Source organism: Phyllostomus hastatus, unplaced genomic scaffold, assembly GCF_019186645.2.
Source record: "Phyllostomus hastatus isolate PE091 unplaced genomic scaffold, TTU_PhHast_1.1 phas_contig_198, whole genome shotgun sequence".
NCBI classification, from domain to species: domain Eukaryota; kingdom Metazoa; phylum Chordata; class Mammalia; order Chiroptera; family Phyllostomidae; genus Phyllostomus; species Phyllostomus hastatus.
The window spans coordinates 6812580-6826537 of record NW_025333715.1 but is presented as its reverse complement, the minus strand read 5'-3'; the positions used below and the strand labels follow the sequence as shown (position 1 = coordinate 6826537).

General features: G+C 44.1%; 1 protein-coding gene across 1 annotated transcript in view; it reads right to left on the bottom strand.

Annotated features, from left to right (window-relative positions):
• Positions 1-9326, bottom strand: part of DMC1 (DNA meiotic recombinase 1) — a 30841-nt gene extending 21515 nt beyond the window's left edge. The window contains exons 1-7 of the mRNA XM_045835094.1: positions 9269-9326; positions 7190-7273; positions 5921-5965; positions 4863-5009; positions 3917-3999; positions 2737-2789; positions 1318-1359 (exon numbers count right to left, since the gene is read on the bottom strand). Of these exons, the coding sequence (XP_045691050.1) occupies positions 1318-1359; positions 2737-2789; positions 3917-3999; positions 4863-5009; positions 5921-5965; positions 7190-7240 (421 nt within the window). The 5' untranslated portion in view covers positions 7241-7273; positions 9269-9326. The remainder of the gene's footprint in view (positions 1-1317; positions 1360-2736; positions 2790-3916; positions 4000-4862; positions 5010-5920; positions 5966-7189; positions 7274-9268) is intronic.
• Between the last annotated feature and the right edge of the window lie 4632 nt (positions 9327-13958).

Sequence of the window (13958 nt, the reverse complement as noted above, 5' to 3'; positions counted from 1 at the left end):
TTTAAAACACATTTCCTTTACATGTAGTAATAGTTCATACTAAGGAGTTATGTTATATTAGGTATGTGTACTATGTTATTTATTTTTCAAAACCACCCTACATTTGCACTATCATTATTCCTGTTTTACTGATAGGGACAATTAGAAAGGTGAAGCAATTTGCCCAAGTCACAATGCTGTTAGCGGCACAGCAAAGACTGGAATCAGGTATTTTTGATGCCAGAATCCCTTTTGTAACCATTTGCCATGCTCCTTCTACTTAAGTCAAAGAAATGCACGGTAACTTCTTTGTGCAAAAGGAGGTTTTTTCCTTAGTTTGCTCTAGAAAAATTCATTTTCACTTCTCTCTTAGGGCCCACCTTATTCCCTGGAAAGTAAGGGACTGTAGGTCTCAAAAGATTTTGTGACATTCTTGAAGATATGGCACAGAAAAGGTGGACGGGGGAGAGCCGGGACAGTGAAAGCCTCTCTCCCCCACCGCACTCATACAGTGCATTTACTTATCTCGGCTCCATTTCCACCCACGTGTTCAGAGGGCGGTACATCACCCCAAGCACGGCACATTCAAAGACTAGCTCTGGTGTCTGTGTGACTATGGGCAGTTTACCTGACCTCTCTGAGATTTAATCCGCTTATAAATTTGTTCAGATTACATGAGATGATTATATACAAGAGGGGGCCCCCCAAAATTGGAATTTATTTGTAAATACTCTGTGCTTATTCTTACGTGTTTAAACTTCAGTCACCTTTAAAAGTACTCTCCATTTGATGCAATGCACCTAGGGAGACTTTCTCCCCACTGCTCAGAACAGTTTTTGAACTCATCAGCTTTGATGCCTTTTAGTGCTTCTGCCATTTTTTGTTCCACCTCTTCCACATTGGCAAAACGTTTCCCTTTAAGGATTTTTTCCATCTGGGGAACCAAAAACCGGTTTCTCACAGCGAGATCGGGTGAATAGGGAGGGTGGGGCATGGGAGTCCTGCAGTTTTGGGTCAAAAACTGCTGAACACTCAGCAGGGTGTGGGCAGGTGCACTTGTAAATCACCCATCCTGAAATGCGCAAGTACATTGAAACAGTCTTTAAAAAAAAAAAATTCACTGGAGCTGAATGCAGCCTCTCACAAGGCCAGCAAGTACGCCGATGCAGGTGGCTTCCTAGAGCACTGATGTAACGAGGGAAGCCTGTCTTACAAGGAGCCTGCCCTCCAGAAGATAACGCCGGTGTTTTGGGGGGCCCCCTCCTATAAAGTACGGGGCACAAATTAGATGAGTGAGTGACAGCTATGATTATTGTTGTTGTTGTTACACATCCTTACCACAGAGGGTGTGAGAGAGCTGGGTTTTTCCAGTGCGAAATTCTGTGAAATACAGAAAACAAACAAAAAAACCAACAGTTAATTTTGAGATATTTTCATAAAAAATAAAACATGGCCCCAGAATATAATTTGCTTTTCCAACTGTCAAATCTTACATGTTAGTGTTGCAGGTTCAGTTCCCAGTCAGCGTACATGCCTGGGTTGCAGGCCATGACCCCCAGCAACCGCACATTGATGTTTCTCTCTCTCTCTCTATCTCCCTCCTTTCCCTCTCTAAAAATATATAAATAAATTCTTAAAAAATAAATCTTACACGTAAAGTACCAGCACATGATAAATGGATTCTGTATATATGAATACCAGTAGTAAAAACAACTTAAAACAATATTTTATTTATTTATTGTTGAGAGAGGGGAAAGGAGAGAGGGAGAGAAACATCAATCTGTTGCCTCTTGCACGCCCCCTACTGGGGACCAGCCTGCAGCCCAGACCGGGAATCCAACCGGCTATCTTTCAGTCTGCAGGCCGTGCTCAATCCACTAAGCCACACCAGCCAGGGCTAAAAATAACTTTTAAAGATATTTTTTTTCCCCACAGAGTTGTCCTTTAGATAAATTTAAGTTAAACTAAGTTTTTCTTAAGAATAGTCATTTCAATGAGAGTTTAAGATCCTGCCATAGGAAAGAGAGCCTGGGGTTCTCCCACTGAGCTGGAACCCTCCAAGGGGAGCTGAAGGAGTCTCAGACTGGCAGCGGGCCCTCGCCACCAAAACAGCAAATTCTCTCTGGAGGGAAACTTGCTCACCGACCAGTTTTGGCCCACGGAACTCCCACAGGTTGAAACAAGAAATAATCTCACAAATATCAATGAATATACAAGATGATAAGCCACTGAGATCACAAAAACAGAAATAATGAAAACCAGATTTATTTCCCTAAGTCAACAGAAACATCAACAAAACAATAGATTTCATTTCCCAAGGATGGCAAATACTGGAACTGTCAGGCACAGCAATATAATATAGTTCTGCATGAATTGTTTTGAAGAAAATTAGAGAATATAAGCAAGGAAGAGAAAATGTACTCTGTGTTCATGCAACATGCCTTTCTTAAAAATAAGATCTTTCTCATTAATCAACTACCTATTGAAAGAATGCAAAAAAAATTCTCTTCTATAGGAGTCAGAGATAAAACAACGAAACATTCCAATAAGACCCGACCCATCTATTCATGTTGGAATATATTTTAACTGTAGCCTAGAATAATCCTGTTTTATGATCACTAATATGTCATCCTAAGTTCCAAACTAGATACAGTTTACTATTGGTTGTTTATTTAACTGCAAATGTATGTGTTTGTGTATATATGTGTATATACATAATTTTTTTTCCCAATAACAAAATATTAAGGTTCTGCCTACCTCCAAAAGCTTCTGTGATTGCCATGCTTTCAATTCCGCCTCCTAGCAACTTGCTGGAAATAGAAAGCAAGCATCAGTAGCAGGAACAGAAATAGAGATATCAGGAAAGGAGAAAGTGTTAATATTGCTTCTTTTTCTGTCTATCTATCCAATGTGAACAGGGATTCTCGGCTGAACAAAAGGTATTCCACCTGTTTAGATCATGGGTTCTGCTGTGTGCGGGCTGGTGGATCAGCAGAACAACCGTAAGCCCGGCATTTCTTGCTTCTGGTTGCCAATAGGAAATGAGCTAGATAGGCCTTATGTTTCAGTTCTGCTCTTTAGAACTGAAGTTGGAATAAATGGTCTTATTATTTACTGGGTTTTCATATCGTGCTGGAGCCATGTTTCTAAAAATCAACTGAATATCCAATTAAAAAATATATATACTGTGTCCTGGCTGGTGTAGCTCAGTGGATTGAGCGTGGGCAGTGAACCAAAGGGTCGCTAGTTCGATTCCCAGTCAGGGCACATGCCTGGGCTGCAGGTCAGGTCCCCAGTGGGGGCCATGTGAGAGGCAACCACACATTGATGTTTCTTTCCCTCTCTTTCTCCCTCCCTTCCCCTCTTTCTAAAAATAAATAAATAAAATCAGTAAAATCTTAAAAAACAAACAAACAAACAAACAAACCATGCCCTGGCCAGGGTGACTCAGTCAGTTGGAGCATTGTTCTACAGACCGAAAGGTCACAGCTTTGATTCCCAGTCAGGGCACATTCTCAGGTTGTGGGTTTGACCCCTGGTTGGGGTACACAGAGGGAGGCAACCAATCAATGTTTCTTTCTTGCATCAATGTTTCTCCCTCTCTCTTTTCCCCTTCTACTCTCTTTGAAAGCAATGAAAAAAATGCCCTTGGGTGAGGGTAAAGATATATATACTGAGAAACATGAAAAATAGATATTAGAAGAAAGAAAATGATAAGTTAAACTAATTTTTTAAAATTGTTGATAGAAAAATACAGGATGATTCAGAAGCTGTATTTTGGGTCTGAATTTCTTGTAAGAAATTTAATCCTGTTTCTACAAGTAGTTTAGAATTTATTTGCTTCAGTTGCCTTTTGAAGAAAAACTACAGAGAAAAAGAAATACAGTATTTCAAAGACTGTGCTTAGTGATTACAAACTATAACATGGGATGCACACTCAAATTCCTGGCTCCCGGTGGTGATGTGGAAAACCATCTTCCTCTTCTCACTGTACTCAAAAGCAGTCAAGAATCCTGGTTCCTACACAAAGACAAAAGGAAAGTTTAAAAAGGGTATAAGATGATGGTTTTCATTTCAAATGTTGCCAAACACTAGATACTTGGTTATCAGAATCATTATTTGATATAAGCTACAGTTCCTTTGTCTTTGAAGGCAGCACAAGGTCATGGTTAAGAACACAGGCTGTTGAGCCACCCTACTGAGGTTCCGTGGCCCCAAACAATCTATGCCAAAGCTTGAAGCAAAGCTACATGTGTCCTTGCCTGGAGCCTGTCAGCTGCATGGACCTCTCATAGTCTGCGGGCCCAGCGACAAGCATGGGCTTGGCTCAGCTTTAGCTTAGCTGCCACAGGGAGCATTCTCTTGGTCATATCGATCTCAGCTGCAAGCACACAGGCCCAGCCATGGCTGGTCTCTTTCTAACCCAAAACTCTCTTATCAGTTGGTCTATACCGGGAGACAGCAACTTCTCTGGTGCTGAGTGCTTTGCAACAGTCATAGATATATTTGAGGAGATAAAATAAAATAAAATAAAATAAAATAAAATAAAATAAAATAAAAAAATAAAGAGGAGGAAACAACAGAAATAAAAAGGAGAAGGAACAGCAAAGAAAAAGAAATGTGAAAGGAGGCAAAAAGAAAAGTTTTGGTAAAAATAATTGCCTCCATAGCGCTCCAGGTCTCCAAACCCCTGCCTCAGTCTTTCAGAAATTAATTGTTGCTGCGTTTTCTCACTGAGGTGATAAAAAAGTTAACACAGAGAGAACCACGTGCTGTGACCTGCGGGAACTCAGAGTTCCCACAATCGTGCCTGGTGTTCTTAATGAGAAAGAGGCTCATGGGACCCTTCTGAGCTAAAGCGACAAAGAAAGGATGTTGCTTACAATAAGTTTGTTGGCTGCCTCTTTGATCTTGTCCACTTTCGCTTCCGAGAGCCCTTTGACGTTGCAGAGGGCTCTCCTTGTTGTCATTTGTATCCCTTTGATGGTACAGATCCCTACCGACTTCAGTTTCTTAATGTCAGCCACATTCTGTAAATAAAGGAACGGAACAGATTGATAAAATGCCAGCCTGAAAAACTCCCATACTATGTCATGCGCTTTTGTGTCCCTCTTCTTCCACCATGACGCCAATTTTAGACAAGCAACCAGGTGGGACCCACCCACCACGTAGCCAAATGTTCTGGAAATATCTGAGTAGAACATGCCCAGCATACTGCCAAATGTTCTGGCTGTGCTCTGATTTCCCAAGACTGCGAGTGAGACCGTGGCAATGTAACAATTCAGAAGGAAAGTCTGTTGTAGAAAAGCTAGCAAGTTTATCACACATTCACCCCCTCAGTTCAGCTCCTTCCTTCTATAGAACTTCGTTACCATTTTGTTCTGTTAAAATTTTTTAAAGGTTTTTTCCCTCTACCCTTGCATAATGCAAATAACTACATCACCAAAGGACCAGAATTTTCTCTTACTTCTATTTTCTAAATCCAACGGAAAGAGATCAAATGTGAGGCTTCAAAAGATAATGTCAGAGTTTAACCATCAATTGATCGCCATTGAAATTACTCTAGTTTGCCATTCGAAGTTTGGATTTCTGAAAGAATCATTTGCTCTAGTCACCTGCCACAGAACTGAATTTTTGCTGATGAACACAGCAGATGCAGATGGCTCTGCATGCCTCCGGTGGAACCAGTGGTTCTCAAAATGGGGCAGTTTCGTGTCTGGAGACACTTCCCCATGTCTGGGTGGACCTTAGTTGTCACAACTAGAGGTGTGCTACTGGCATATAGTGAGTGGTCAGGAGCCAGTGATGCTGCTAAACACCCTACAGTGCACAGGATGACAGCTCCCCACAACAAAGGATCGCCCAGTCCAAAATGTTCAAAGGGTCAAGGCTAAGAAACCCTGAATTGGACAATTTCACACAGCACTGAAGAGATACTTACAATTCCATGTTTTTGTAGCAGGTCAATGTCTTGAAACAAAGATTCCTAAAGGAGATGGAACAGGAAAAAATGGAATTTTGATTCTTCATATCCACTGTTTTGCATCTTTTTAAAAGATTTAATTCAATATTATGGCCTCTCCAAATTCCTCAAATTCGGCTCCTCCAGATAGAGGTAGGATCAATGACGCTTTCACAAACACACTGTTACATACTTAGCCCTGGCCGGGCGGCCCAGTTGGTTGGAGCACCTTCCATACGCCAAAAGGTTGTGGGTTCAATCCCCGGTCAGGGCAAGTAACCTAGGTTTGGGTCCTATCCCCAGTCAGGGTGCCTATGGGAGGCAACCAATCAATGCTTCTCTCTCTTCCCCTTGCCCTATCCCCAAAATCAATAAAAAACATATCCTGGAGTGAGGATTAAAAAACCAAACTTTCTTTAAATACATACTTAGTAGAGCTAACACCAAAAAGGCTGGGAAGTCCAGTGCTTTTGCTGTGGCCTCTCCAGATTTTAAGAGCTTAACCGAAAGGAGTGGAACAACATTTAACCTATTTTTAATGTTTTCTCAGACGTCTTCCCTACCAGGCCTTGCACTCCCCCCTCTGCTGTTTGGTACCAGTATGCAGAGGAACCAATATGGCCACACCGGCTGTTATTTAGATACTTTCATGCCATCTCCATAACATAATTTTAGGACTCACTGAATGGAAAATGTTGGGGCTTTTTAGAAAGTATAATAAGATCTCTAGAAATGAGTCACTGAATGAAATTATAAATAGAGCAAAAGCATCCGAGAGCCCTGCCCCGGCCATTGGGATAGTGAGCTATTGGGGAGGGCCTCACCCAGAGAGTGATGGCGGACTTTGCCGTCAGCCAGGAACAAAACGAAGCCCTGGACGCCCAACTTCATTGGTCTGTGACAATAATCGTGACAGCAGCACTGACAACGACAGCAACACCAGTGAAAGCAAATAAAAATGGGCCAGCCATTCAGGAGCAGCGGCCTAGCATGAGATGTTAACATTGAACTGTGGTATGGCTAAAATGAAAATATAGATTTGGTGAGCTTTTATTTCATGCCAGTTCCTAAGTAGCTAGTGTTAGCACCCCTCGCTCAGCAAGTTGTTACATATTTGGAATATTGCCTCTCTCTAGAACCATATTTTATTTCGAATCAGTTTCTAAAAATAGTAGCTAACAGAGAAGGGATTTCATTTTTGTGGCCGACCGAGTGTCTACAGTGCATCTTTCAATGTTCTTGTCGTACCTCTTCATCTTGGAATCCTGATTCCTCCAGCACAACTTGATCCTCCTTCATTGTGAAAGGTGAGCGGCAGAAAAGTAAACAATCCTGGAAAAGTAAGAAATATTATTTAAGTCGTCATAGATTATATTGTACAAAATCCTTTGCCTTTGGTTTCATTTCAAAGTCACCAAGGACCAGAAGGACAATCAGAGAAACATTTATTGTATTTTGCTTTGTATAATGAGCACCCATGTCCCCACACTAATTCCCAGGTATAACGCGCACCTTATTTTTCCCTCAAAAATTTGGGCAGCAGTGCGCATTATACGTGGCAAATGCAGTAGTTTGGAATGGCGAGGCTGGCCTGGCTTCTTTCTGCTGAGCACATGGTGTTATTTCTTTTGTGAGTGTGTATGTATGTAGGGCTGTGGGACTTAGTTTCTTCTCTCTCCTCAAAACTGGTCATTTTTTATATGTTTTGACCTCCTATAGCACAGTGAATTATGATGGTCTGATAAAACTTTTTTCATGATCTTGGAATATTATTTAGAAGTGCATATTGCTATTTAATTTTCTGTGGTCACATCGAAGAACTCTGACCTTCTGTCGTTCTCCCTGTATCTTCCCAGGCTCCTAGAATTTAGTCTACTCTCAATAAACAGACTTATTTTTCTCATAAATATGAATGCCTTTCTGCTTGCTCATTATGTATGGCCTCTCTTAATAGCATATATCTTTTTGCTTCATAGAGCATTCAGTGTATTTTGTTTTTACTAGTTGCATGGTTTTGTTTAAGATTTAAAATTAGTGCCCTGGCTGGTGTGGCTCAGTGGCTTGAGAGCCACCTGCGAACCCAAGGGTCACTGGTTCGATTCCCAGTCAGGGCACATGCCTGGGTGGTGGGCCAGGACCCCAGTGTGGGGGCCTATGAGAGACAACCACACATTGATGTTTCTCTCCCTCTCTTTCTCCCTCCCTTCCCCTCTCTCTAAAAAGAAAATAAATAAAATCTTAAAAAAAAAAAAACTGGGGAGGTTACCCACTGCTATAACACGATAACATTAAGAGCAATGAACAGTATCCGACAGTCTCGGACTGAACACGGCAGCGGTCGGTTTACGACCTCAGGAATCTGCAGGCCGTGGCCGCGGCCATGGCCGCACTCGTTGGGGTGCAATGCGGTCCAGGCAGTGCGTTCCTTCGGCCCGTTCCATCCCCTCACTTACTACAGTGGGGGCTTGGGGCCCCGCTGACTGGGAACGAACTGTGCAGACCCAGTCGTGGCTGCTACCGCCGGTACCTCCAAAGGGCTAAGTCACCGAGGCAGACAGGGGCCCGTGCGCAGGGAACCTTCTAGAACACGGCCCCTCCGTCACTCAGACACAGGGTCCGGCGGAAGTAGCGCCTGCTGGAGTGAGGTTGGTCGGGTAATAAAACGGGCATGGTGGTTTCTAGTTTTAATGTGAACACGCCACCTAAAATGTCCTACAGTGCGCTTGCATGTGATATTTTTGCTACAGATCACATGCTTATGATTCTGTAATGAAAGATTTTATAGTAAAAAAACAAAGGGCGTGATTTGTGTCGGACCCTGTCTGTGACTACTGGAAACCCCACACTGACTGTCCTCACGGGCGGGAAAAAAATCCCACGCTTCTCCTCCCCTCGAAAAACGGCCAGACTGTTCGGCCGCCTCCGCCTGGCGCGCCGGGTCGGAGCCCCGCCGTGGGGGGCGCCGTGGGGAGCGCGGAGCGGCCCCCGAGTGGGAGGCCGGGCCGAGCCGCGCGCACGCGTCCCGGACGCCCGATTCCCTCAGGAGGCGGCGAGGCGGCCCCCCCAGGCCGAGGTCCTACCCGACTGAGCCCCACTCGGGACGCGGGCAGCCCCTCCAGACCCCGGAGACCGCCCCCAGGGGACGGCGGGCGCGCAGAGCCCCAGCGCGGGGCCCCGCCGCGACCGCCCGCGACACTAGCGACGGGGCCCTGGCGCTCCCCCTCAGACCCCCCGCGCCCCCCTTTCTGCTACCAGCCCCGCCCGTGCCCGGCCTCCCGAGGTTTTCAAGGTGAATCCCTTCTGCTCCCCCCGCTCCCGCCCACCCACCCGGGCTTTGCAGTCCCTCAGGGACTCGGACTCGGACTCAGAACTCCGAGACCGATGCCTCGCGCGTCCGGGAGTTAGAGGTTTAATTCCAGCTCCCGTCAGTTTGGGCGCGCGCGGGGCGGAGACTCCTCCAGGACGCAGGGGGCGGGGGAAGAGTGGGCGGGGCGTAGGACGGGGGCGGGGCAAGGGGCGGGGCGAGAGTGGGTGGGGCCCTAGGCGGAACTGCGGGCGGGGAGATGCGACCCCGTGGTCGCTGAGGAGTTGCTTTGATACCCATAGGGTGCACGCACCGAAGTGAGCGCCGAGGTGAGGTCCGGCGGCTGTGACCAAATAGGCCCCGAGGTGGGGATTGCTCCGCCATGGCGAGACCCCCGGCGAGGGACGAGAGGTGGAAGACCTCAGGGCAGAGGACAAGGGCTGCGGGAGGGTAGCTGAGTGGCGAGAGGACTCTCAGAGGGGCCGGGAGGAGGAATATGGGGCTCTTCCTTGCCGCCTGCTGCACGCTTTCCTTTGCACTCCCAGTTTTTCACACCTGGCTTCCCCGGTGTCCCGGCGTTCCCGGTTTCTTTCTCCTCTTTGACTCTCTTACCATTTGCCTCTCTGTTCTGCGAGGGAGGCATCCAGGGCCCATTCAGGATGGAGAGTAATGTTGTTCTTCGTCTTAACTTGAAATTGGAAATAGACAACAGAAGCCAAACATATTTTGGTCCAGCTTTTAAACAGAAATGTTAGGCTCGCTGTCATGTCAGCAGAGCTGCCGCCTCTGGCAGCGTGTTCCTTTTCCCCTTAAATGGAGACTGTCGAGAGTCGTGAAACATTTGAAAAGAGCATCTGTTGAGGTGGAGGCTGTGATGTATTTCGGATGAAAATCTGTGCTAACAGTTTTTTAAGTTCAAGACCTAGTACAGGGTGACCCTTTTCCTTCAGTGTCTGAATCATTTTGCTGGAATAAATAGCAAAAAAAGTTCCCATAATAGCAGTTGACATTTTGTAGGGCATTCCCCGCCCCCAGGTGGATTGTTGAAAGGGCCAATAAATGCCACAGCTCTTCCAAATCTGTTATTTTCCAGAAGCACAGCCTGTCCTTGATGTTAAATGAAAATGAATGCCCATTTTGGGGATGAACTGGGTAGGGATAATAGGCTTTCACTTTGAGGGCTTACCTAAAATACGGTGATTTTTGAGCAGTTTGCTAGATGGAGACATCAGCTGTACAGAAGAGCTGCAAAGTGCACAACGAGATGCTTTAGGAAAATAAAACATATGTAGTTTGATGTAGTGACAGCTGGGAGAGAGAAATGTTCATAATATTTGCAGGTTTGCGCAGTACACTTAAAGAAACTGAAATGAGCTTGGTAATAACAGATTCGTGAAGTGAGGATGAAAATCTTGTCTGAATAGGGTATCGGTGGTTATATACAACTTTTAAAGTGTTAAAAAAAAAACCAAACTGGAAACCCTGGGGTAATTAAAAAGTATACTTGAAGACATTCCCATTCATGTCAGAATAAAAAAAAGATGTCTGTCATGTCATACAAAACTCTGAGAATGATGAAGGTGACCTCTGAAACCAGCAGGGAAATGATGAAGCCAATGAATGGTGCTGGGACAACTAGGTGCCCATCTGGAAGAGAAGTAAAATTGGAACCATACTTCACACCTTAAACCAAAATAAATGCCGGATGGATGAAGATATTAAATCTGAAAAATAAAATAATAAAAGTGCTAGAAAAAATTTGAGACACATTTTGTTATTTCAGAAAAAGGAAAGTCTGTTTCAGGATGACACGAAACTCGAAAGCCATAAAAGACATATAAAATGACTACATTTAAAAAATCCTGCTGGGCAAAATCCTGCTTTTCCATCCCAGATCTAGAGCATGGCAAGCCAGAACTTCTTTGTCCATTAGTCACCAATTAGTAATTGTGTCCATTCGTTTTCACAACTTCTCAAATCCTTCAGCGAGCCCACAAGTTCTCTATAGAATTAAAAATCTTGTGTAATTTTTATAATATTCTAGGAATTTTTTAAAAGGACATGGGATTACAGTGAAGACCTGAATTTTCAACCATTACACTTTATTGCCCCTCTGCGGACAACCACCTTATAATCAAATGTATGTGTATGATTTCGCTACATATATTTGAGCTTCCTCAAACTGGTGCCTATAGATATATGTTCTTAGACTTTCAAAAGCTCAAATTTGAGAAATGCTTTAATAGAACTAAAGAATGAAGGGTTATCACAAAAGAATTTCAGAGGGTACACCTACCCTTAAACATATTTAACTCATTCAAAAGATTGATTTTTGTCAGACACTGTGGCAGGTGTTGGGTGCAAGGGATTCAACACAAACAAGATACAAATCCTAGTGGGGGCTCCAGGTGGGTATATAGGCAAATACAGTAATATACATGTGTACATATACATATATACACATATGTGTATACACACGCACATATATGCAAACATACAGGGTTCGGCAGAAGTAATGCCATTGTGGTTGGCGGGGTACATGAATGTCTCGCACGAGATGGAAAGCAATTTTAACATCTCACCTAAAGTGTCATACGGTGTGCTTCAGTGTGATAGTTATGTAATGGAATTACATGATTATGATTTTTTTAGTAAAAGATTTGGAATAGACTGCCAGCTCATAAAGAAGCGATGTTATTTGTGCCGGACCCTGTATATATGTTTTTCGAACTTTCTCATTGAAATTTATTTACGAGTTTGAAAAACTCCCAAATTTGGCACATAGCTGCCCAGAGAGGCCTGCCCCTGACAGTCTACTTAACCACCATTTATTAAATACATGGCCCCACCTCTCTGCCGGATACAGAGACAGAGACAGCTCTCTGCCCTCAAGAAGCCAGCTGTGAGTGCAGCAGGGAAGATAAATGCAGAAACAGATCCAAACAGGGCAAGAGAAGAGCAGATTTCGTGTACATGCAGCTGGGAACCAAGCAGACCTCCCCCTGGAGATCCTCACCGAGGTCATAAGCCTTAATTTGGGGCTGGGAGGATAAGTGAGGCTAGGCCAGCAGGGCGCTGGGAGAGACAGAGGGAACATGGCGCTTGTTTAGGGAGCTGCAAGGGGTTCTGCCACAGTGAAAGGGAGACATGAGCTCTCAAAAGCCCAAGGTAACATCTGGGGGCAGGTCGCATTTATAGCACGTACTGCTTGCCACGGATTAACACATCCGTCCCACACAAAGGCACCCTGAGGCAGGCACTGTGTCATCTCTATTTACGGATGATGGAGTGGAGGCACCCCAGGGTTAAATAACTTGCTGAGACTCACAGTCTGGCTCACGTATAGGTTCCTAACCAATATGCCAAACCAGTATATGACAGACTCTCTATATTCGTATGTGATTTTATTTCACATTTACAGAAGTATGGCATATGCACATACAGGAGAAGCAACTAAGCCTACTGGAGGACAATTCAGCCTTACTAGCTGTGTGATCTTGGGGAAGTTACTTAACCTCTCTGTGACTGTTTCCTCATCAGAAAATCAAGACTAGTGTTAGTACTGAGTGGTGTTGAGAATCAAGTGGGTTAATACACCTAGAGTGTTTGGGCTGCTGTGTGCAGAATGAATCGGAGTGGGTACGAGAGGGCGAGAACACCCGGGAGCCCGCTGTGGAAGTCCCAGCCACGGGGAACGGTGGCTTCGACCACGCAAGGCCCCAGTCTGGAATGGGGAAAACTGGAACACGTTCCCAGGATGACAGGACAAGACAAAATAATGTATAACAATATGCTAAGAAGTGTCCAGTCCAGAGTGTATGTCTTTCATTTTTATTATGGATAATTTCAAGTACATTCAAAAGTAAAACAGTGTAATCTTCCCATCAGCCAGCTTCACCAATTTTCAACACATAGCTAATCTTGTTTCACTTATACTTCCATCCACTTCCTCCCTCATATTATTTTGAAGCAAATTCCATACATCATACAATTTCATGTAAATATTTCAGTGCATATCTCTAAAAGAACTCTTTTAAAAAAACATAACCATAGTACCATTATCACACCTAAATATTAATAAAAATTTTAATATCAAACATCCAGGAAGCACTCAAACATCTAATTATCTCACAAATGTCATACCTTAAGTTTGTTTCAACTGGGACTCAATATCTACACAGTGCAATTTATTGATGCCTTTTAAGTCTTTTTTTTAAAGATTTAAAAAAAAATTTTATTCACTTTTAGAGAGGGAAGGGAGGGAGAAAGAGAGAGAGAGAAACATCAATGTGCGGTTGCTGGGGGTTATGGCCCGCAACCCAGGCATGTGCCCTGACTGGGAATCGAAACTGTGACACTTTGGTTCGCAGCCCGTGCTCAATCCACTGAGCTACGCCAGCCAGGGCCCAAGTCTCTTTTAATATACAGATTTCCCTCTTTCTTTTCCTTTGCAATGTATTTGTTGAAAAACACTGAGTCCGCTAAGTGAAAGAAGTCAGACAAAGACTAGACTGTATGGGTCTGCTTACGCGTAGAATCTAAAAGCAAAAATACATGAACAAACAAAACAAAAACTCAGAGATAAAGAGAACATTTTGATGGTTGCCAGATGGGAGGGTGTTTACGGGTATGGGTTTAAAAGGTTCAGAGATTGCCCTGACCAGCGTGGCTCAGCTGGTTGAGTGTCATCCCGCAAAGCAAAAGGTCTCTGGT